At 56.7% G+C, this 21,756-nt stretch overlaps 1 protein-coding gene across 2 annotated transcripts; it reads left to right on the forward strand.

Moving 5' to 3' along the window:
- The first annotated feature begins 5,159 nt into the window (after nucleotides 1–5,159).
- Nucleotides 5,160–21,157, forward strand: ACOT11 (acyl-CoA thioesterase 11). 2 transcript variants are annotated; one of them, XM_030494030.1, is made up of 17 exons: nucleotides 5,160–5,466; nucleotides 9,797–9,872; nucleotides 11,272–11,470; nucleotides 12,336–12,405; nucleotides 15,798–15,858; nucleotides 16,035–16,136; nucleotides 16,476–16,611; nucleotides 16,873–17,029; nucleotides 17,360–17,479; nucleotides 17,562–17,706; nucleotides 18,672–18,727; nucleotides 18,856–18,922; nucleotides 19,013–19,096; nucleotides 19,202–19,335; nucleotides 20,052–20,183; nucleotides 20,259–20,385; nucleotides 20,466–21,157. In XM_030494030.1, exons 1-17 carry the CDS (start codon nucleotides 5,444–5,446, stop codon nucleotides 20,622–20,624), a joined length of 1,848 nt encoding a protein of 615 aa, XP_030349890.1. In that variant the 5' UTR covers nucleotides 5,160–5,443; the 3' UTR covers nucleotides 20,625–21,157. The 2 variants fall into 2 exon arrangements, with proteins under 2 accessions (XP_030349890.1, XP_030349891.1); XM_030494031.1 differs by lacking the exons at nucleotides 5,160–5,466; nucleotides 9,797–9,872 and adding exons at nucleotides 10,641–10,906; nucleotides 14,542–14,592.
- Nucleotides 21,158–21,756: the final 599 nt, after the last annotated feature.

The following is a 21,756-nucleotide window of genomic DNA, read 5'->3' on the forward strand; positions in this document are numbered from 1 at the left end:
TAAAAGGCTGGGGCGGGGGTGTCGCTATGAGCAAAGGGGTGACGGCCACCGGTGAAGCTCCCAGTCCATAGGCTCCATATCCATCCCTCCCGCTGCCCCGGGGCCTGCTGGTGCGGACAAGGAGCGGGGAGGGCGGGCACAGGGACCATGCGGCCCCCCCGTGTATGTGTGTGTGCGTGCGTGTGTGTGTGTGTGACCCCCCCGCCGAGCAGCGCGGCGCCGCGCGGGGCGGGGCGCGGAAGGGGCCTCTTGAAACCGCCGCGATCTGATTGGCGGAGCGCTGGCCCCGCCTCCTCCTCACCCCTCCCGATAGGGGGCCCGGGGGTACCGGAGGGCACCGAAACACCGCGCCCGGCCCCGGACGCCGGAAAGCCGCGCCTGTGCGGGGCGGGCCGAGCCGAGCCGAGCCGAGCCGAGCCGAGCCGAGCCGAGCCGAGCCGTGGGGACGGTGGGGAGGGAGGGAGGGAGGGAGAGAGGGAGCGGGGGGTGGAAGCCGCGCGGCCGCTCGGAGCAACGGCGCCCCCTGGCGGCGCGCGGCGGCGCTGGTACCGTACGGACGTTCCGGGGTGTTGTGCCCGTGTGACCCCCCCCCGGTGTCCTGTGCCCGTGTGACACCCCCACGGGTGTCCCTGTACTCTGTGTCCTGTGCTCATGGGTGTCCTGTGCCCCTCTACCCCCGCACATTTGCCCATATGACCCCCCTGCCCCAGGGGTGTCCCTGTCCCCGTGCACCCTAGGTGTCCTGTACCCATGTGCCCCCCAGGATGTCCCACTGTTCCTGGACCCCAGGGCTGTCCCTCTCCTCACAGACCCCCAAGTCCATGGAATCATAGAATAGTTAGGGTTGGAAAGGACCTTAAGATCATCTAGTTCCAACCCCATCCTTCTGTACCCCCGGGGTGTCCCTGTCCCCACAGCCCCCCAGAACTGTCCCTGTCCCCACAGTCCCCCCTGGGCAGTCCCAGCTCCAATGGGCCACCAGCCGCAGGCCTGTTCCTTGGTCCCTCCCAAACCTTCTCCAGACGTCTTTTCTTCCACTGGCCTTTTCTCATAGAATCATAGAATCAACTGGGTTGGAAAAGACCTTTAAGCTCATCAAGTCCAACCGTTCCCCAGCACTGCCAAGGCCACCACTAACCCATGGCACTGAAGGCCTCGGCTACACGGTGTGTGAACACTTGCAGGGACGGTGACTCCAGCACCGCCCTGGGCAGCCTGTTCCAATGCCTGAGCACCCTTTGGGGAAGGAATTGTTTCTCATCTCCATCTAAACCTCCCCTGATGCAGCTTGAGGCCTTTTCCTCTTTTCCTGTCCCTTGTTCCTTGGGAGCAGAGACCGCCCCCTCCTGGCTCCATCCTCCTTTCAGGCAGTTGTAAAGAGTGATAAGGTCCTCCCTGAGCCTTCTCTTCTCCAGACTAAACCCCCCAGGTCCCTCAGCCGTTCCTCATCACACTTGTGCTCCATCAGCTTGTCCCTGGTGCTCCCCATCCCTGTTGCATCCAGATGCTGTGCTGGTGCCCCATGTCACATGCTATCCCTTTCACCAACCACTGTTCAAACAACCACTATTGCTATGGGCTTTACCATTTGACTTAAACCCGGCTCAAACCCCACAGCAGAGCCCGGCTTAGCCTAACAGCTCATGCTTCCCTCCTTCCCTCATGTCGCGGGGCGGGCGAGCCGGCCTTAGGAAATTAAGTAAATACCAATGGAGGAGTTGAAAAATAGGTTACCTTGTAATTGAATTTTTTTGCCTGCAGCTAAAGAAAAAAATTAGCCTTCCTGCTATCTTGTGCAGCCTGCGTGTTTGAGAGCTTACCGGGGTGTGTAATAGCTGAAAGGGTGGCGTGACAGCTCCTTGGCCCAGCCTTTTCAACTGCCTCGCTTCGGAGCACTGCTTGCTTTCCCCCCACCACTTTCCCCTGCCTTTAAACTCCGAGTGCTGCCAGGGAAATTGAGAGCTTTGACAGCTCGGAGGAGCCAAGAACAGGACTCCTGGCACGATGATGTGGCCCCAGTCCCATGCCAGGAGCTGGGGGTGAGCCCCTCTCTGAGGGAGACCCCAGTTGCTGTCACCCCATCACCCTGTCCCATCGCCCTGCAGTGTATGCAATGGGGTAGCGAAGGGCGTCAAGGCAGGAGGGTGGTCTAGGGCAGAGCACCCCAAGTGCCTGGGGGGACATAGGACCCCCAGCCCATGCAGGCAGTGCAGCCACCGTGTGGCTCTCTGTCCTGGGTTCCTTCCCAGCATCACAGCAGCTCCTGATGCAGCAGGACGACATGAGGGTTTGATTTATGAAGCTGGTGCATTAATATAATTTCCTCCCCTCCTTTTCCATAAGGAGCCATTTGCATAGTGGTGCCTGCTGTGCTGCCCTCCCTTCTTCCCATCAGAGCCAGGTTTTGGTGAGTATTTCGCAGGGAGAAGAGACCTGCAGCCCAACCTTGGGTGCTGCACCATCATCCTGCGCGGGGGGAGATGTGTTTTGCCACCCTGGAGCCAGAGATGCCTCAAGCATCGTCCTCTCACCCCTGCTACTTGTTCAGGGTGGGATCCCCTGCACAAACCCTCCTGTGTGCTGTGGGTGCTGAGTTTGGGTGGCTGGGGGCTCATGGATGGTGGGTGCACCCCATGGCAGGGAGCGGAATCCCTGCTAAGGGCACACAGAGCAGCCTGGGGCAGCCCGAAAGCATCTCCAAGCCCCTGGCATTGCAGTTCCCCCCACAGCAGCCAGTTGAGGGCTGGCGGTGTTGCCCTCGGTGGCTTGGCTTGGTCTCCACCAGTCCCATCACTGGTGTGGGTCTCGCTTCTGGCTTTGTGGGGCTGTGGCTGCACAGGAACCAACATCCCCTTAACAGCTGAGAAAACCTGCATTTCATCCCAGCTCTGACATCCTCCACAGCCCCTTTCGCCCGCTGCTGAGCCCCTGCGCAATTTATCCTTCTAACTACTCTAAGAAGCAATGAAACCAATAGGCCACTTTTTTCCCTCTCTCTCTCTCTCTCTCAGCAGTAATTAATGGTTTAATTAACACTCCTGACATCCAATTCCCATTGCTTTGCATGAGCAGCCTCCGCTGCTGGGGCCTCACTCTCCGCTATAACTGGGGGTGGAAAGGGTTAGCCGGTGGGAGCTGCCAGCTGGAGGCCGCCCATCTGGACACCAGTTCTTCCCAAGCTGGAAACTTCTCCTCCTCCTCCTCCTCCTCCTCCTCCTCCTGAGCAGCGTTTCCAACACGTTCCACAGCCTGCTTTGCTTTTGCATGGGCTTGTTTACGGCAGAATCCAGGCACCCTTGTTACTTACTCCAAACGATTTTCCAGTATCTTAACACCGGTCCCCAAGAAATCCTAGTCGTCCCAAGGAGAATAGCTGCTTGTAACCGTTTGCTAATTACAAGTATGAATGTCAATTAATTCATTTAGCTAATTATCCACTCGCTGAGCATCATGCACCAAAGAACTGTAAAAGATGGGCATATGGTGGTGGATCAGAAGGAAGAAGCTGGAGCCTGCATGAGCTCGATGGGCGGCCGGGGCCAGGCTCGCTGGGTGTCAGGGTGAAGGGACGCAGGCAGGGAGCTGGGGGAATACACCCACTGCAAGCCCATAATTACAGCATTGTGCTAACTGGGCCTGGAAAACATCAACCCTCTCCTTGCAACTTTTGTTTGGAGGCTTGAGCTCAGGTCAGGCATCTAAAGTGTTTCTAATCGTGCTGTTCCCTCTGACTCGGAGGAGGAGGGAAGAGTCACTTTTCCTGCCTTGATCCCAATGGCTGGTTGCAGAAACAAACAGTCCTAAGGAGGGAGGGAGAGATGCCTGAGGAGCTTCCCAGCAAGGGGCCTCTGTGCTAAAGGTGGGGAGATGTGCTGGTGGATGCTTGCTGCTATCTGGCTCACAGGGCACCTGGGCTGCTGCAAGGAACCATCTCAGTGAAAAATAACCTTATTTGCTATCCCGAGAAAGGAAAAATGTTATAAAAGAAATGTTCTTTTCTGAAATGATCAGAATTAATCACACCTGGGTGTGCAAAGTTACCTGTAAGACATGGAAGAGGTTGTGGGCGCAGAGCAGAGGCCCGCTTCCTGCTCTCAAAAGCCAGTGAAGAATTGGAGGTTTTATACTAACAGCTGAGCAGTGAATGCTCAGCAGGGTTAAAGTCCTCAGTCAGAGCAGGGCAGCAATCTTATTCCAAAGGGAACCTCCATCATCACCGTGCTGGGATCAATCACCCGGTGCGGAGCTGGCTCCTCCATCGCCCTAAGGCTCCCGACCCTCGGTGGGCAAGCATCGCCCTGGGCTGGGCCACCAGCTTCATCCCTGCCCGGCCCAGCCTTTGCAGAGGTACTGAGAGTCTCACCTCACCTGCACCCAGGTCTGGGCTTTCGATGAGCATTTCCCACATCCAGCCTGAAATGTGGGTCTCCGAGGCCCCATCATTGCAGGGGCAGCACCCACCTCACTGATGCTTGGCGCCCGCTGCAAACGTTTGCTCTGTTCCAGTGCTTCGTTATTCTTATTAACCCAAAGAAGTGAGGCCTTGTTTCCTGTTGAGTTTAATTACTTCACTGCTAGCTTTCCACCAGTAATGTTTCTGCTGCTTGTACCTGTTTCAGCTTTGATCAAACTCCTGCACGTCGATTACCAAGATTCACTAATGAAAAGCACGTAAATCAAATACAAATAGAACAACATCTCCCCCATAACCAATAGGCTGCATCATTAATGACACAGCGATTTGCATTTTATTCCCTTGCTATAAAAAAAGAAAAGAGGTTTATTATAAGCCCTCATAAAGGTACTTCAAAGGCAGCAGGGCCAGGGAGCGGCTGCACGGATTGGAGTGGCGCAGATTGGAGCGGCTCCGGAGAAGTTTGTGGAGGATTTCCTGGCCAGCAAGCCCTGCATTGGTAACTCTGGGGAATAAAACGAGTGTTTTCAGGCAGGTTTAACTTGGGGGAGGGAAAGAGTGTGGTGCTGATGTGATGCTGTAAGTATGGTGCAGGCTGGGGGAGCAGCCGGGCACCTCGCTGTGCTGATGCGGGGAGAAGAAGGGGTGATGCATGGGGATGGAGAGGGAACCCAGGACCCCACCTCAGGGGCTGCTCGCTGGGGAGGGCTGGAAGGACCGGGCAGCACGGAGCAGTTGGCAGCGTGCCGCTGCCTCCCGCCGCGCTCCCGGGCACATCGCTCCTGCAGCCGGAGCGTCCCGAGCCAACTTCCCGGAGCGCCGGCCATTTTCCAGGCGGGAGCGGATCTGCCAGGCGCTACCTTAAGAGCAGTCCCTGCGTGTCTATATTTAAGGAAGCGGAGGGGTGTGTGCTGGCCACCGGCCCGGGGCTCCGCGCCAGCCTTTGGCCTCGACGCCGGTGCCGGCCGCGCACGCAGGTGTCTGGGCGCTTCTCCTCCACGCCAGCCATCGCCTCGCTGCCGCCTGCAAATGCTCAGCTTCTTCTGGCTGAGGTGAGGGCCGGGGGCGCTGGGGACAATGCGGGGACACCCCCGGGGCTGGGGGAGCAGGAGCCAGTGTCTGCTGCCTCCTGCTGCTGCAGAAGCTTCCACGCCCGACGGTGGCTTGTCCCAGCTTGTGTCGGTGCTGGGCGGCTCTGCTGGGGAGGAGGATGTGGGGTGGAAGCTCCTTGTGCCTCCCTGGCTCACCCGGGTGATGCCCTCTCCATGCTGTGCTCCACTGTGGTCATCACTGGTTGCTCAATGAGGGGAACGTGGCACCATCCGGCTGCAGTGGGGACAGCGAGAGAGAGCTGGCAACATCCCCCCACACCCCCCATGTCTGTCTGGGTGTGCTGGGGAGGTTGGCTTGAATCAGCCTGTTTTCACTTAAAAGAGGGGATAGATATGTAGGAAGCATGTGCACAAGGCTGCTGGGAATGGTGGTGTGCTCGGGAGGGCAGTGGGATGTGCCGGGGCTGGCTAGAGCAGTGTGGGTGACTGAATGGGGTAGGTAGCATGATGCTGTGGTGGTCACCATGGTGGAGACCACCAGGGTGGGGACCACTGCACCATCATGGTGTCCACCTTGGTGGTCTCTACCCTGGTGGTCTCGACTGAGGTGGTGTTGACCATGGTGACCACCACAGTTGAGACCACCAGGGTAGGTGGTCACCATGGTCAACACCACCTCAGTCGAGACCACCAGGGAGCAGACCACTGCACTGCCATAGCGTCCACCTTGGTGGTCACCATGGTTGAGACAATCACAGTCAAGACCACCGGGGTGGTTACCAGTGCCCCATCATGATCTCTCTTCACCGTGGTGGTCTCCACCACGGTGGCCTTGACCGCAGTGATCTCCACTATGGTGGTCTCCAGCTTGGCGGTCCCAGCCGCGGTGATCTCAGTGCTGCGGACATCTCCTGCCCGGAAGGCTGTGGTTAGCAGGGCAGAGGTGCCTGGGCTGGGCAGTGCTGTTGGGTGTGAATTCGTGCTGTGAGTTCGGCCCTGGCAGTGTTTGCAGTGTAAGGGGGTGACACGCGGCTTCGCTGTCCCCCTGGGCTGGAGGCAGCAGTGTCAGGGACCTTTGTCCCCTGGGACACTCCCTGGGGGGGACTTTGCCTTCATGGTGATAAATTATCACCAGCCTTGCAAGGAGCCTTCCGGGAGCCACAGTAGTGGCTGGATAGGGCATGGATGGGGCTGGGGGCTCAGCATCAAGCTGAGCAGTGGAGAGGGATGAGAGGGCGCTGGAGGGGTCCCCTCTATGCGCACCCTGAATGAAGGTTTTCTGTGGGTGGTGGATGTAAAACCATCAGCCACTCATAAGGGAAATAATCCTTGCATCCCCCTGCTGCCTTTGGCCCTCTGTTTGCACTCTCCTGGCTCCATGCCTTGCTTCACTCTATGAAACCCTATGGAAAGAATGACGTGTGGTCCCAAAAATATCCCTCGCAGGGTGTCCTGGCCTTTCTTCCAGGCTGGTTTTGCTGAGACCCACCGCAGGGAGCTGCGGTGTTTCCTTACCATGCCATGATCCTGTGATTTGGTTCTTCTCATCCCATTGGGGCCACCATCCCAATGGCACCACAATGGAGCTGGCACCCTGTACCCCAAGCCAAGCAAGTGCTGTGGGTCTTGTCCTGAGGACCTCACTCCATCCTGGCAGGCATGCGATGGTGGAACTGAAGTGTGCTGGCCATCTCCATTGCTGGAGGGGACATCTCCCCCTGCACAAACCTGCCCATCGCATCCCGGGGAGCACCGGGGCTGTGCTGCTGCTGGCAGTGGGACTGGTGGGCCTGTCTCTGGGGAAGGAGGGCCCTCACTGCCCCATCGAGATGGCAGAATTTCCCAAAGTAGGTCAGGTTAATTTTTTAAGGCGTGCAGATTTGCTTGTTACCATGGATATTGCTCAATTATACACCAATAATCCCCCATGAGAAATACATTGTTGGTGCTTTCCTCCCCCCACTTTTTACTTTAAATATTCCCAGAGAGGGGTAAGGATGCACCGAGGGGCTGGGGTTGGGGTAGGAAACCAGAGACAGGAGAGGGAAAATGGGGTGAGGGATTTGGGAAGCAGCGATGGGAGAGCTCTGGAGGGCAGGCAGGAGCTGCTTGAGGTGTGGGGCTGCCCCACTCTGTCCATACCCCCCCATAGTGAATCACCTGGGATCCTGATCCCATCCTCATCCCTCCCTCCCATCCGCTGCTTGGGGGTGGCTAAAGTAAACACCCCCCTTCCAGCAGGATCAGGGATTTGATGGAACAGTCTCTCTCTGCATCCCAGCCCAGCATCGTCCTGGGGACTGCAGGACCCAAGGGGGTTTTGCAGTGAGGTTCCCCCAAACTTATGGTTCCCTGGTAATTTCCTAAGAGGCCAGCACCCAATGTGGCAGCAGAGACCATGACCAGAGCTTGTGGGTGCTTTGGTGCTGCAGGACACCCCCCTGCCAGGGTATAGGAGAGCAGTGGGGTGCCATGGGGTCCCTCGCCCCCAGTATTTTTGGAGCTGTTTGGGGTATCTCCCCCTCCCTGTCACCCCCTATTTGCTCTATGGGCTCCTTAAGCCCTTATCAGCGCAGGAAGTGAGCGTGGCAGGAGGGAAGGGAAATATTCTGCTGGAAGGTTGTTTTATTTTTTCTAATGCAAACTTTTTTTTTTGGTTAGAAGTGGGTCACTCGAGGGGTGACAGAGTAAGAGCATCATCGCCTGGGTACCGCATCCCGTTGCCATGGTGACCCGCGGGCTGCATCAGTCAACAGCTTTAAAAATGTGACAGTTGAGTGAGGCTGAAGATTTTAATGAGGACAGACACTTGCTCGCTTAGTTTTGATAACAGAATACTCTATAAATACCCACCGGCTCAATGCTTCCAGGTCTCTGGAGCGTGTTGGCAACGTGTGGCTGGGGCGCTCCCCTTCCCTGGGCTCCCAGGGTGGGAAGCATGGGCTGGGGCTGCCTTAGAAATAGCAGCAGGAATGGATCCAAAGCAGACAGCTCTTTTTTTTTTTTCTCCCCCAAAGCCAAGTCATGGGACAAGGTGACACGATCGCAGAGGAGCAGGTTTGGGTTTCCGCATGCTCTCTGGTGTTGGTGGTTGTGGGGTGTGACGAGGCCAATGCACCACCATGAGCTTGTGCCTGCAATAAAGCAAACCCAGGGAGCAAACCCGTCTTGCTAAACAGGAGAGGAACTCTTGCACCAGGCTCTTGCAAGGGTGGGTGAGCCGTGAGCAAGCCCCAGGCCTCAACACCAAGCCTGGAGAAGCCAAGGGGCTGAGGAAATCGAAGCCTGGTGCTGCTTGCATCCATCAGTGCTCTGAGCACCCTCATTTCATACCAGCCACAACACGTGTGATGCCCTGATGCTGGCTCTGGTGAAGGGCTGATGGTGCAGGAGGCAAATCTGCAGCTTCCACTTTTTTGACCAAAATCAGTTGGTCCCACACGTTGCGGAAGAAGCTGCTGCCTCTGGACCCAGACGCTGGAGGGACTTTTGCTGGGACACACCAAGGGCCCATCGGTGTTGTGTTTGAAATCAAACTCTAAATATAAACCCTTTTCCACTAGTTTCTGCTGCAGCTCCCATGCTGCCTTCCCTTGCAATGTGTCCCGCCAGCACCCATTTGCAGTGCATGTGGCCGGGGAGCCCGTGGGCACCCAAGGGCACATGATGCCCTTGGGGATTCCAGGGCTTGACAGGCAGAGGGGTCGGTGCAGGGGGTAGTGGTGCTGCCAGCGATGGGCGCTTCCCATTTGCTGTCCCTGGTACCACCTGCACGCAGCGTGAGTCCTGCCCCTGCCAAAAATGTGCTCCTGGATGTCTTGTGACTGCAGTTTTGTCACCACACCAGCCAGGGCAGCTTCAGTACACAGCCCTCTGTCACATGAAGCAACATGGAAAGTATCGACACAGCATCAGCGATGGAGGGATCGCACATAGCACCATGTACTGGGTTTGGTCCAGCACCCCAGAATAGCTGGGACTCTTTCCATTGCAGCTGGTGAGCGCTGGACCTGACCCCTGAGGAATGGCAGGCACCAGCCCTGCGTCTGATCTTCTCCGTTTCGGCTCTAGCAGCACCCCTGATAGGTGCTGGCGAGGAACAGGTGACACAGGAGGGACATCGGTATGGGGCATGGGGACACTGCCCTGCCCATGGCAGGGGGTTGGAACTGGATGAGCTTTAAGGTCCCTTCAACCCAAACCGTTCTAGGATTCTATGCCAGGGTGTGACAAGCCACCACACACACTGCCTTGTCCCTGCTGGGAGACAGCCACCGGCATCCTCCATCCCCAGCTCGGCCGGTCCTTCTATAACTCTTCTCCTTTCCAGGTGTCTCTTAAAAATGGTCAAGGAGAATATTGTAATCCCTGAAGAGATCTTGAGCTTCTGTTGCAATGGCTTCCAGGTACCCCTCTGTGCCGTGCAACTAACCCTGTTGTGCCGGTGGCTACTAACCAAGGCTGTGCCGGCAGCTGCTCACACTGGCTCTAGTTGCATCCACTCCCCACACATTCCCCATCAGCATCCCTGGCCTCTTGCTGGCTACTGCATGAGCAGGGCTCTTCCCACAGGATGCTGGCTTTTTCCCTAAGATTCAGAAATGGCAAGTGCTGGGAAAAGCACCGGTGGGATCTCCAGCCAGGCGGCTGCTCGCTTTGCAGCAGACAGCTTTGGAGCGCTTTGCATTGCTGGCTCGTACCCCAGAGCCTGCCTGCTTCCCGAAATAGCTCTGTGGTACTCATGTAGGCACCTCAGCACAATGGGAAGCAGCCGGGGAGGTTCACAAAGGGGTTCAGGACCCAGTGGAAGTCGAGTGTCCATCCCTCTGCAGGATGAGGGGCTCTTTGATGTAGGCTTGGCTTGCTGCGTTCACCCCCATCGCTGCTAAGCCAAGGTTTGTGCCGTTCCTGGGATGTCGTGTACCAGTAGCTATGGAAACAGAGGTTAGACCTGCTAGAGAAAAATGCTATTCTGAGAGGCGGCGAGCACAGGGTAGTCAGGAAAGCTTCGTTTTCAGCATAAATCCATCTTTAAAAGAAGCTGGGCAAAGCAAAGGGCAAAGAAACGGCTGCAATGGGGCTCTGGCAACAAGTGCTCTAAACGGGAGCCGCAGTGGGAGCAGAAAGAGGAAGGAAGGGCTGTAACGAAGCCCAGGCAGCTCCTCATGTCTCCTCCATTACTCACGGGGGTAACTGAGTTCACCCCTTGTGTAACATGGCTCACTTGACATCAAATCAGCTATTTTCCTTGCCTGCACAGTCGCAATACCAGCCTCTTCCTCCCAACCTGCTTCTGGGCAGGAGCAGCTCTGTGCCCAGCAAACTGCAAAGCCAACAGCAAACAACCCCAAAATGGGGGTGCTTCTCCCCACCCTGCTTGTACCAGACAGGAAAAACTGCTTTTGGTGTTTCCTTTGGCAAAGGGGGTTGTTAGTGGAAGGTGTGGAGCATCGCTGCGTGCCCAAGCCCTGGGAGCGCAAAGCCACCCTTTGCTGTGGCATCCTAAAAATGAAGCTGTTGGGGGAGCAAAATTCCTTCCCAGAGAGTTGATGGACTTTGGGAAAGGTTTTCAGGAGGGAACAGCAGGGAAATGGGCTGGAAAGCTGCAGGAATCCCTCATGGAGCTCTTTTTATAGGGATTTTTATTCCTTTTGGCTTTGGGCATCATGTCCTTGGTGAGGGCTGGGTGGGTTTTGGTGGTGCCTGGGGCTGTGCATTGCTGGGATTCCAATGGGCTGTGTGGGTCACTGTTTTCCCAATGATTTTCCTTCCATTTGGGTAAACCAGAGCTCTCATTCCCCGCAGGGCTCCACCTCTCCACCGTGTTCCCAGGATCCAGGGGAGCGGGAGGAGGCGGCGGGGGCCATGGCGAGCCCTTCGCATCCCCGCAACCCCACCGAGGTGCAGATGAGCCAACTGGTGCTGCCCTGCCACACCAACCACCGCGGCGAGCTCAGCAGCGGCCAGCTGCTCAAGTGGATCGACACGGCCGCCTGCCTCTCCGGTAAGCCATCCTCTGCTCCCAACGGAGCTATCATCCTGCCGGGATGGGATGGAAGGGACCCGGTGCTCATCCGCAGCATGCCCAGTGGTCCAGCGCTGTCCCTGGGAGGTGGGGAGCCACGTCATGCCATTTTGCTGAGTAATTAGAGAGCAAACGGGAGCAGGATGAGAGGGGGAGGAGACGTGCGCTGCAGCACACACACTTGCTTGGGGACAGATCAGCATCGACGCCTGCTTCTTCCAAAACGCTGCCCTTTTCCTTGCCTGGTGTGCAGGGCATGGCAGGGACCAGGGTAGAGACATCCCTGGCATCCCAGCAGTGGATGGAGGGCTCTGATGGATGGGGCTGAGCTCCTCTGTTTGGTGGGAAGTGATGGAGCTCACCAGATCAGCCACCCTTCCAAACACATTGCAGGTCACTGAGCACAGGGAGGTTATGGCAGGAAAAGGGATGAATTTTGGCAGTTTGATGAGGTTCCCAGGGCATTTTGGCAGTTTGAGGTTCCTGGAGCCCCAAGGGAAAGCTGGACCAGCAGGGCAGCTTTAAAGTATTTGCTGTGTATGGGGAGATATTATCAGCTGCCTGTGGATCCCTGTAGTGGCTGAACGCATGGAGGGACGGCAAACAGCAGGATAAGGTCCCTCCTAGTTACAACACACCCTCCAAACCCTAAAATCATCTGCAAACCCACACTGTAGAAGCCCCAAACCCTCCTCTTGTCCCCTGCAAATGCAGCAGGAGCAGGAAAAGGGACGTCAGGCAGGGTTTCATTGATGTCACCAGCCCTGAAGCAGTGGTGAGGGGCTGAGGACCCTCTTGGCGTTGTTGCTGCAGGTTGCTGATGCAGTTTGCTTTTCCTTTCCAGCCGAGAGACACGCTGGCTGCCCGTGCGTCACAGCTTCCATGGATGATATCTATTTTGAGCATACCATTAGGTAAATACTCTGGATGTGCGGGGAAAGTGGATGTTTTCACCCCGTCTGCTGGGTGCAATGTGAAACAGAGCGGGGCAGGAGCTGGGACAGGGAGCAGCATGCTTGGGAGGGGAGGAGATGCTCGGAGGGCAGGCAGGGATTGAGGCTCTGGCTCCACCGCAGGGCTGTGGACCGACTGTCTGCTCTGATTTATCTGCTGTCTGCTTGCCTGGGGAGCTCCTACTGGGTTGGCTTCTCGGTGTTCCCCCCCCATCCCAGCTCCTCCCTGGCTTTGTTCAACACACAGCTCTGGAAAACTTGACTCTGGCACATCGTGCCTCTGCAGCAGCCATGTGTGTGGCTGCGTGCGGTGGGGCCGGGTGCTGGGGAATGGGACCTCCCTGCATGTTGCTTGGTGACATGAGCTTTGCCTGGCCAAAATCCCCTCCCAAGCTTGTCCTGGCAACCCCCGGGTGCTGCCCCTGCAGAGGTGCCCACCCCAATGCATGCTGCTGCGTTGCAGGGGACGTTTCTCCTGACATGAGGGTGTTGTGGTGCAGAGGGGACATGCACCCTGCCAGGGATCTGCTCTTGTCCACCAGGCTCCTGGTGTCAAGACCATTCACACCGGCCATAGGTCTTATATGCCCAAGGTATACTCCTCCATTACTACCCCTAGTAAGCCCAGGTATTGCCACCCACCTTTACTCATCTCTCAGAGCCCCTCTTTCCCCCTGTGCAGGGGGATGCTTGTCTGCTCACCCCCTGGGTACCATCTCGGGGGTCTCTCTGGGTGTTTTGTGCAGCGTTTTGGTGCACCTATGGCATCCCCTGGGGATCTGCTGGCCAAAGGCTGAGCAAGCCATGCAGTGTAGGGTTTAATGGGCTAAAACTTAAACAGGTGAGATTCAGGATAGATTCAAGGCAGAAGTTCTTCCCTGTGAGGGTGCTGAGGCGCTGGCACAGGGTGCCCAGAGAAGCTGTGGCTGCCCCATCTCTGGCAGTGTTCAAGGCCAGGTTGGACACAGGGGCTTGGAGCAACCTGCTCTAGTGGAAGGTGTCCCTGCCTGTGGCAGGGGGTTGGAACTGGATGATCTTAAGCTCCTTTCCAACCCAAACCAGTCTATGATTCTCTAGGGTCCATGCTGCCCAGTAGCTCCCCACTGTGCAGATCTGCCCTCTGGGGCAGAGGCCAGCACGGGCACACAGGGCTGGCATTGGGGTCCCAGGCTGTCACCTGATTTGTTTGGTGCCAGGAATTCCAACTCTTGGGTTTCACTGTCATCCCCAGGAAACACTAAACTCCCACTTTCGCCATCTCACATCAGGGTGCTGGCTGAGCTGCCCATCACCCTGTGGCTCTGCTGCATGCCACAGCCATGGCATGGGGACATTGCGCACCCCCTGTGACACCAGTGGAGGTGGCACCACTGGGGTCAATGTCCTGCACCAAGGAGGCTCAGTGGGTGCCTCAGCTCCTGGGGCAGCTTTGCTTGGGAAGCTTTTCCCCACAGGTTTTGGGATTGGGAGGACAGATCCGATCCCCACTCCCGAGCACTAAATCAACCCCTGCAAAGCATTTGTTCCTCCTCTGGGGTAAGTCAGGCACCGCTCCAAGGGGTCAGGAATTTGTGCTGCTCCTGGCTCAGATCCCACTCCCTGTTGTCCAGCTTAATGCTCCAAGTGAGAGGCCTGGCAGGGATTTCTCACAGAGCTCTTTGAAGGCAGAGGAGCTTTGGGCAGCATTTGCTGTCAGCTCTCCTCCTCACTCTGCTGTTTGTGCTTTCTGCCACGCTCCCACTGCGAGGGACGGGCAGGGAGGAGCTGTCGGTGCCTGGGGGCTCAGAGGACACCCCAATACATCACTGACATGAAAACTCACTGATGCTCCCCATCCCTCAGCCCTTCCTGCGTGGAAGTGCAGCCTCCCAGGAGGATTTCACATACCTCTGAGCTGGGGTTCGTGTGGCTTTATGGCACTGCCTTGATAAGGAGAGAGAAGATAAAGCATTTTGGGGGCTGCGCTACGTACAACTGGGGCTGCCAACACGCCTGCCCCGCATGCCCATTGCTGCAAACCCATCTGGAGCATCCATGCGACTGCTTCCATCGCCTCTAACCCTTTCCCCCCCTTCTTGCTCTCTCTTTTCGCACCAGCCAGCCGTATCTAAACGCTCCTGGGCAGTGGGACGGGAGGAGCGGTGTCGGGTACGGACGTGTGCAGCCCTAGAGCCTAACGCGGCACTGCGTGAGTCGGGAGCAGTAACCCCACTGACACGCAGGGCCCGGGAGGTGGACAGAGGCTGCTCATGTAACCACACTAACATCTTGGCGTGCCACAGGGCTGCTGATGGGCACGGGGTCCATGCTGAGGGATGGTTGGAGGCACCATCCCAGCCTCACGCTGCTCCAGCCAGAGCCAATGTGCATGTCGAGTAGCTGAGATGATGATGGTTGTTTCAAGCCAGACATCATGCATGGGGACAAGGGGGAAGTTATGGTGCTGAAGCACACACTGGCTCTTTCTCGCCTCTGGTTTTGAGCCCTCGACACTGCAAACCTGCAGTGGCGGTTGTAGGGTTTATTTTTCCACTGAGTTTTCTAGCATTGGTATCTTTTAGGGTATAAGGAATATTCCTGATTTGATAATGCGTTTGATAAAGACTGTTTGCTGTCAGTGTCACCAATGAGCTGCATTTGCTCGTTTGGTCGGTACCAGTCTGGAGCAGGTTAGGCTGCAGAGCTGAAGCTGTCTGTGTGTTTACTCTGAAACCTACTGAGGGCGCAGGGGATAGCTCCTGGATGCTGTGAGCAGCAGTTTGCTGCCAGCCCATGTTTCATGTAAGAGACATGAAACAAGATGCCCCTGGCTGGATCCTGCCTCCTGCCATCTCCCGGTATCCCAAGGTGCCTGTCACTGGGAAGCCCTGGAGAGGAGGAGGGATGGGAGCAGTCAAGGTGCCTGCAGCTTTGGGGCTGCTGCTGCCACCAGCTGAGGGCCCATGGGGAGGCCCCATAGGTGCCCCTATGCAGCAGGGCAGCACATGTGAAGAGCCGTTTGCTCTGGCAGGAGCTCATGGCGGGGGTACCAAGCAAGCCTTGGGTACCTCTGCACCCCTCCGGTGTCCCAGCAGCACCCCAGACTGGGGACCCATTTGCATGTGGCTGCTTGGGGATGGCACCTCACTGCTGTGCTGGACCCATATGGACTCCCACATCTTGGAGGCGGCTGTCCCCATGTCCTGATGGCCATCCCGGCATGTCCCCACCATCCCGGGCAGCCTCTACCACAGCACTGTTAACACTGTGTTACCTCAGAGAGGAGCTGCTTGGCACTGGCTTGTGTGCTGGATGACCATGGGCTGTCATCCCCCAGTAACCCCCATGTTCTCTCTCCTCTTTCTGTTTTTCAGCGTTGGGCAAGTTGTCAACATCAAAGCTAAAGTGAACCGAGCCTTTAACTCCAGCATGGAGGTTGGTGTGCTGCCCCTGCCTTCCCCTCCCATCCCTGCCTCTATCCCCCCTCACCGTGTGCCTGTTCCCAGCTCTGATCCCGTGTGTTGATCCCCTGGGTCTGGCTGTGGGATCTTGTTGGATGTGGGTCCCTGGGGAGCAGAGCCAGCTCTCAGGGGTGCTGTGCCCTCTCCCAGGTGGGCATCCAGGTGAGCTACGAGGACCTGTGCAGCGGGAAGCACTACAGCATCTGCAAGGCGTACGCCACCTTCGTGGCACACAGCTCCTCCGGCACCAAGGTGAGAGGCAGGCGGTGGCTGTGGGGGCTTGAATGGTCCCTGCATTGAGACAGTGAGTAAATGGCCTCTCTGGGAAGATCTGGGTTGGATTCAGCTTCCCATCATGGCATGTGCCATTGCTTCATGGCTATCCATTATCCCATGCTTGAGGGCATCCCCCTGGGGATCCCCGTGTGTCTATAGGAGCCCTTTCTCCTCTGGCTCTTCCGTAAGCAGCTATAATATAACCCAGGAGGAGCACAGCTGGCTCTGACACACATAAAGTTGGATGTATGGCACCCAAAGGAGCCCTGCCTCTTCCCGCAGCGGGGCTGCATCCTGCCTGTGTTCCTTCTGCAGGTGAAGCTGAAGCCGCTGATCCCGCAGACGGAGGAGGAGAAGATAGAGCACAGCATCGCTGCCGAGCGCCGCCGCATGCGCCTGGTCCACAAGGACACCCTCAAGGACCTCCTCACCCGCAGCCCCCATGAAACCGGTACCGTGTCCTACAGCCCAACCTTCCTGCCCCAAAATAGCCCAAATACTGTTGGAGGAGAGTGGTGAGAGGCTTAAGAATGCCCTGGCTGTGGAGGGGTAGGGATCGGCCCCATCATCCCAAACCCCCAAGCAGGAGGTGTGGGATGTTGATGCAATGGGAAGGTGGCCATGGGGAGAGAAGGGAAGTGCTGATGGGGTGCTGGTAGCAGGGTCCCACTGCCTGCCCATCATGCTGAACCCCATTCTCCTCCCATGGCAGAGCTGGAGACACGGGATGGCAGCGTGGCAGTGCCGGCAGAGAAGACACGTGTGGAGAGCGTGGAACTCGTGCTGCCTCCACATGCCAACCATCAAGGCAACACCTTCGGAGGGCAGATCATGGCCTGGATGGAGAATGTGGCCACCATCGCTGCCAGGTGACCTGACAGGGATTTGGGGTGGAGGGTGGCATGCCTGGAGGGGACACACAGCCCGGGTTGTAGGGACACTCCAAAGGGATGGTGCCCAGCACATCACCCTTGGGTGATGCTGTACAGGGAATTCCATGGGTTCATGGTGCTGGAGGACCCCAGGGAAGGATTCACACCCACCAGAGTCTCCTTATTGTCCCTTCTAATGGCTGGTTTTGGCAGTTGAAATCAAAGGGCGATGTTTTTGGGGGTCTCCTCATCTCTGGGTCAGGGAGGGTGCACAGGGCTGCTGGAGCATGGATCCACGGCTGGTGGGTAACACTTGTCCCCCCGCAGCCGCCTGTGCCATGCACACCCCACGCTGCGGGCCATCGAGATGTTCCACTTTCGGGGACCATCGCAAGTCGGGGACCGCCTGGTGCTCAAAGCCATCGTCAACAACGCCTTCAAAAACAGGTCGGTGCTGGTGATGGAGGGCTCCCATCCCTCCCTCCTGGTGCCTTCCACACCCTCACCCCTTCTCTTCTCTACATCCCAGCATGGAGGTGGGGGTCTGTGCCGAGGCGTATGGCCAGGAGATGTCCATCAGCTGCAGGCACATCAACAGCGCCTTCATGACCTTCGTGGTGCTGGACCAGGAGGGGCGGCCCCGCAGCCTGCCCATGCTGGCACCCGAGCAGGGGGTAAGGATGGGCAGGGCTGGCTTCCCACCACCACCATGGCATGGGAGCCCCGGGAATCCTGCTTAGCCCTGGGATTCACAGCAAAACAACCGGAGTTTTATGATGATGGGAAGGAAATTGCTGGATAGCAAGTGGATTAAATGGGTTGCTCGGTATAACTAGCAGCCCATTTGCTAGTTATAACCCTAAAATAACTAAATATTAGTTATTTTACTATAACTAATAGTAAAATAAACCACTTGTCCGTGCAGAGATGGAGATGTATGAGCCATGGAGGGCTGAGCAGAATACTGCCTGCAAGTCCCAGCTCTTTTCTATCATTTAGGGGAAAGAATGCAAATCTCAGGTTGCTTTTACCTCTCAAAACATCCTAATCAATAATCTGATCAGATCCAAATAGTTAAGAAAACCTGTCACATGAGCACAGCAGTGAAGCAAACGTCTGCACATCTCAGGGTACATCATAGCATGAGCAAGCGATGCCATTGCCTTCCCCTTGGCTGCTCCATGCCCACTTACCTGGTGTTTTTGATGCCTTAAACCTAGGCAGGAGAGCATCTCGCAGCCAGAGCCAGGAGAGCCCACTTGCCTTAGAACACTGCCCAAGCACTTTCTTTGGAATAGGCTGCTTTTGAGGTGGTTTTATTACCCCAGGAAGGGCCATTTGCATGTGCCAGGGGATGTGATTTGTGTTTCAGTGGCTGTTTGCAGCTCTGCAGCCACAGCAAAGGGTTCTTCCTAATGTGCCAGTGCCTGTTGCTTAATCACAGCACAATAGCAATGCCGAAATAGCTCATGGTTTATCACTAACCACCACTGCCAGTGCAGGCAGGACAGCACCCAGTGAGCGTAGGGGCTTCACCTTCCAGCCCTTCCCTGCGGAATGCTTTCCCCGCTCCCAAAAAGACACGTGTTTGGGTTTTTTCCCCTCCTTTTCCTATTAACCTAATGTTCTTTTCCTCCAGGATGGAGAGAGGAGGTACAGAGAAGCCAGCGCTAGGAAAAAGATTCGGCTGGACCGGTGAGCCGGAAAAGCAAATGGGATGCAGGGATGGAGGAGGGAGGAGAAAGGGGCTCAGCACTGGGGTTCAGGAATAGTCTGTGGGTGGTTTGTGTCCCCCCATAAGGAAAACTCTTCCTTTCCTGCAGAAAATACGTTGTCTCCTGCAAACAGACTGAAGTGCCGCTATCTGTGCCCTGGGACCAAAGCAACAAGGTAAGTGCTGCCCTGCGGGAGTCACTGCCTCCTGCTCCCCCTTTTTCTGCTCCCCCTTTTCCTGCCCCTGACGCGCTGCCCCTGCCCCAGGTTTATCTGAGCTACAACAACGTCTCTGCACTGAAGATGCTCGTGGCCAAAGCGAACTGGGCACTGGCCAGGGAAAAGGAGAAGGTACCAAACCCTGTCCCTTCCCCCCGAGCTGCTTCTCACCCCTAAATCATGGGCAACCCGTGGCGGTGGTGGACGTGTCCCAGCCTGTGCTCTGTGCTCCCCAAGGTGCAGATGTACACGCTGGAGGAGGACAAGTTCCTCTCCTTCCGCATCGAGATGTCGGTGCGCATCACTGCTTGCCAAGCCTTCTCTCTGCTCTCTGACCTGCGGCGCCGGCACGAGTGGGACAGCCACTACCTGTGAGTGCTGCGGGGATTCCCTGCTCTTCCCAAGAACCACATCCCTAAGTTTAAGGCTTGTTGATGAATGTCCCTTTGGGCTTCCCTGGGAGCATGTGCTGGAGCACCTCCCGTATGAAGACAGGCTGAGAAAGTTGGGGCTGTTCAGCCTCGAGAAGAGAAGCTGCGTGGAGACCTCAGAGCAGCTTCTAGTATCTGAAGGGGGCTATAAGGATGCTGGAGAGGGACTCTTCATCAGGGACTGTAGCGATAGACAAGGGGTGATGGGTTTAAACTGAAACAGGGGAAGTTCAGGTTAGATCTAAGGAAGAAGTTCTTTACTGTGAGGGTGGTGAGGCACTGGCACAGGTTGCCCAAAGAAGTGGTAAATGCTCCATCCCTGGCAGTGCTCAAGGCCAGGTTGGACAGAGCCTTGGGTGACATGGTCTAGTGTGAGGTGTCCCTGCCCATGGCAGGGGGTTGGAACTAGATGATCTTAAGGTCCTTTCCAACCCAAACTGTTCTATGATTCTATGTGTGTTGCCCCGGAGCCATGATGTCCTTTCACTGTGTCCCCATCCCAGTTCCACCTGGGCTGACAGCAGCACTTTGCTGCATAAAACACCTATTTTGGGTCCCCCAAAATATTTTGGGTATGATGATGGGCTGTAAACATGTAAGACTCGCAGGTTTCTCTGGTTTTCCTGTTTCTCTGACTGATCCCTATTGCCTCGCAGGAGCGCCGAGCTCGTCCAGCAAGTAGATGACGACGACATGATCTACCACGTGGTGAGCCAGACGCTCAGCTCCGAGAACAAGCTGCAGGACTTTGTCATCCTGGCATCCCGACGGAAGCCCTGCAGCAAGGGGTAACCGTGCCGGGCCCCGGCCCCTGCTCCCCTCCAGCCGCGCTGCGCCGGCTCACCGCGCTCTTCCCTCCCCAGGGACCCCTACGTGGTGGCCTTTCGGTCGGTGACGCTGCCCACCCACCCCGCCACCGCCGACTTCACACGGGGGGAGACGATCTGCTCGGGGTTCTGCATATGGCCGGAGTCAGAGGAGATGAGCAAGGTGGGATGCTGCTGCCCGCACCCCATCGGGAGGCTCCCCGCTTCGCACGTACCCCTATAACCCTCTGCTGTCCCTTACAGGTGGCTTACTACAACCAAGCAACACCGGGGTACCTCAACTATGTCACCACCAACGTGGCGGGGCTGTCCTCTGCCTTCTGTGCCACATTTGAAGCCTGTGAGAAGTTCCTGCTGAAGAACAAGGAGGATGACCTGATCGTGCGGCTGCAGAACCTCTAGAGCCAGGGCATCCTGCTGATGGATGGATGGACGGACAGACAAGGAGGCACCTCTGTGGTGGATGGAGATGTGGGATGGTGGTGCCTGGACCTTGCCTCCCCAAGCGAGGTCCCAGGTTATGGGGTGGAGGAGCATCACTGCACCACCTCATCCATTGCACTGACCTGTCATCTCTTTTCTTTTTCCTTCTTTTTTTGTACGTAGAAGTTTTATAAGCTGATGTACAGGACTTGGTTTTCTAGTTCACTTAATGCTACTTGAATCTTTATATGATCCAAAGTCTTCCTAAAACAGTTTTTTTCTGTTTTCTTTACTAATTCTTTATGGGGGAAACTGGTTCCCTTTAGAGGCAGCAAAGGGAGGAGGGGGGGCAGTGATATCCCTCCCTAGTGCAGGAGCATCCCACTCCTCCCACAGTGCCCGGTGCTGCTCCTCATCCCGGGCCGGGTAGTGAGCCCCTGTTCCCATCGGGATGGAATCCCACTCTAGGGGCTGTGGAAGGAGTGGCAATAAAAGTGCATTGAAAGGAAAAATACCTCTATATGTGCTGTGGGTGAGTGTCTGCTCCAGGGGTTCAATGTGATCATAGGATGGGGGCTCCATGCCACAGAACACCCCAAGCAAGTGCCATCTCCCTGGGTGAGGAAGAGGATGGGGCTGCCCAGGACACAGGGTGTCCTTCGAAGCAGGAACAAGGGGTGTCACCCAGTGCCCCATGTGAGTGGCTTTTGGGAGCTGCCTGAAGGTGTTGCCACCATGGCAGGGGCAGCGCAGGATGGTGCAAACCCAGGGACTCCTCCTCATCCCTGTTCTCATCCACTGGGTGCACCAACACCTTGAGTTGTAAGCCCCAAACTGCCTCAGGGGCACTGAAGAAGCAAAAAGAAGAGAAAGCCAAACCTTGTTTCCCTGGGTCTGAGCAAGGCTGCCGAGGACATGGGAAGTGGCTGCTGAAACCCAGAGCCTTTAAAGCTTCAATACCCAGCCCTAATTGCCCTGAGCACTAATGACCTGAGTGCCTCCAGGAGTGTTCCCCCCCCAGCTGCTTTGATGGCAGCACAGAGCTGTCTTACAGAAGTCCACAGCAGCAGAGGATGGGGTTAGGACCATTGCAAGGACCTTGTGGTCTACC

Source organism: Strigops habroptila, chromosome 8, assembly GCF_004027225.2.
Source record: "Strigops habroptila isolate Jane chromosome 8, bStrHab1.2.pri, whole genome shotgun sequence".
In the NCBI taxonomy this organism is placed as follows: domain Eukaryota; kingdom Metazoa; phylum Chordata; class Aves; order Psittaciformes; family Psittacidae; genus Strigops; species Strigops habroptila.

What these genes read in the sequence shown, in the direction of transcription:
- ACOT11 (XM_030494030.1), top strand. Translation starts at nt 5,444, where the DNA reads ATGCTCAGCTTCTTCTGGCTGAG. An exon ending in TCTGTTGCAATGGCTTCCAG is followed by an intron (nt 9,873 to 11,271) that starts GTACCCCTCTGT and finishes CATTCCCCGCAG; the next exon opens with GGCTCCACCTCTCCACCGTG. An exon ending in AAAAAGATTCGGCTGGACCG is followed by an intron (nt 18,728 to 18,855) that starts GTGAGCCGGAAA and finishes CCTTTCCTGCAG; the next exon opens with AAAATACGTTGTCTCCTGCA.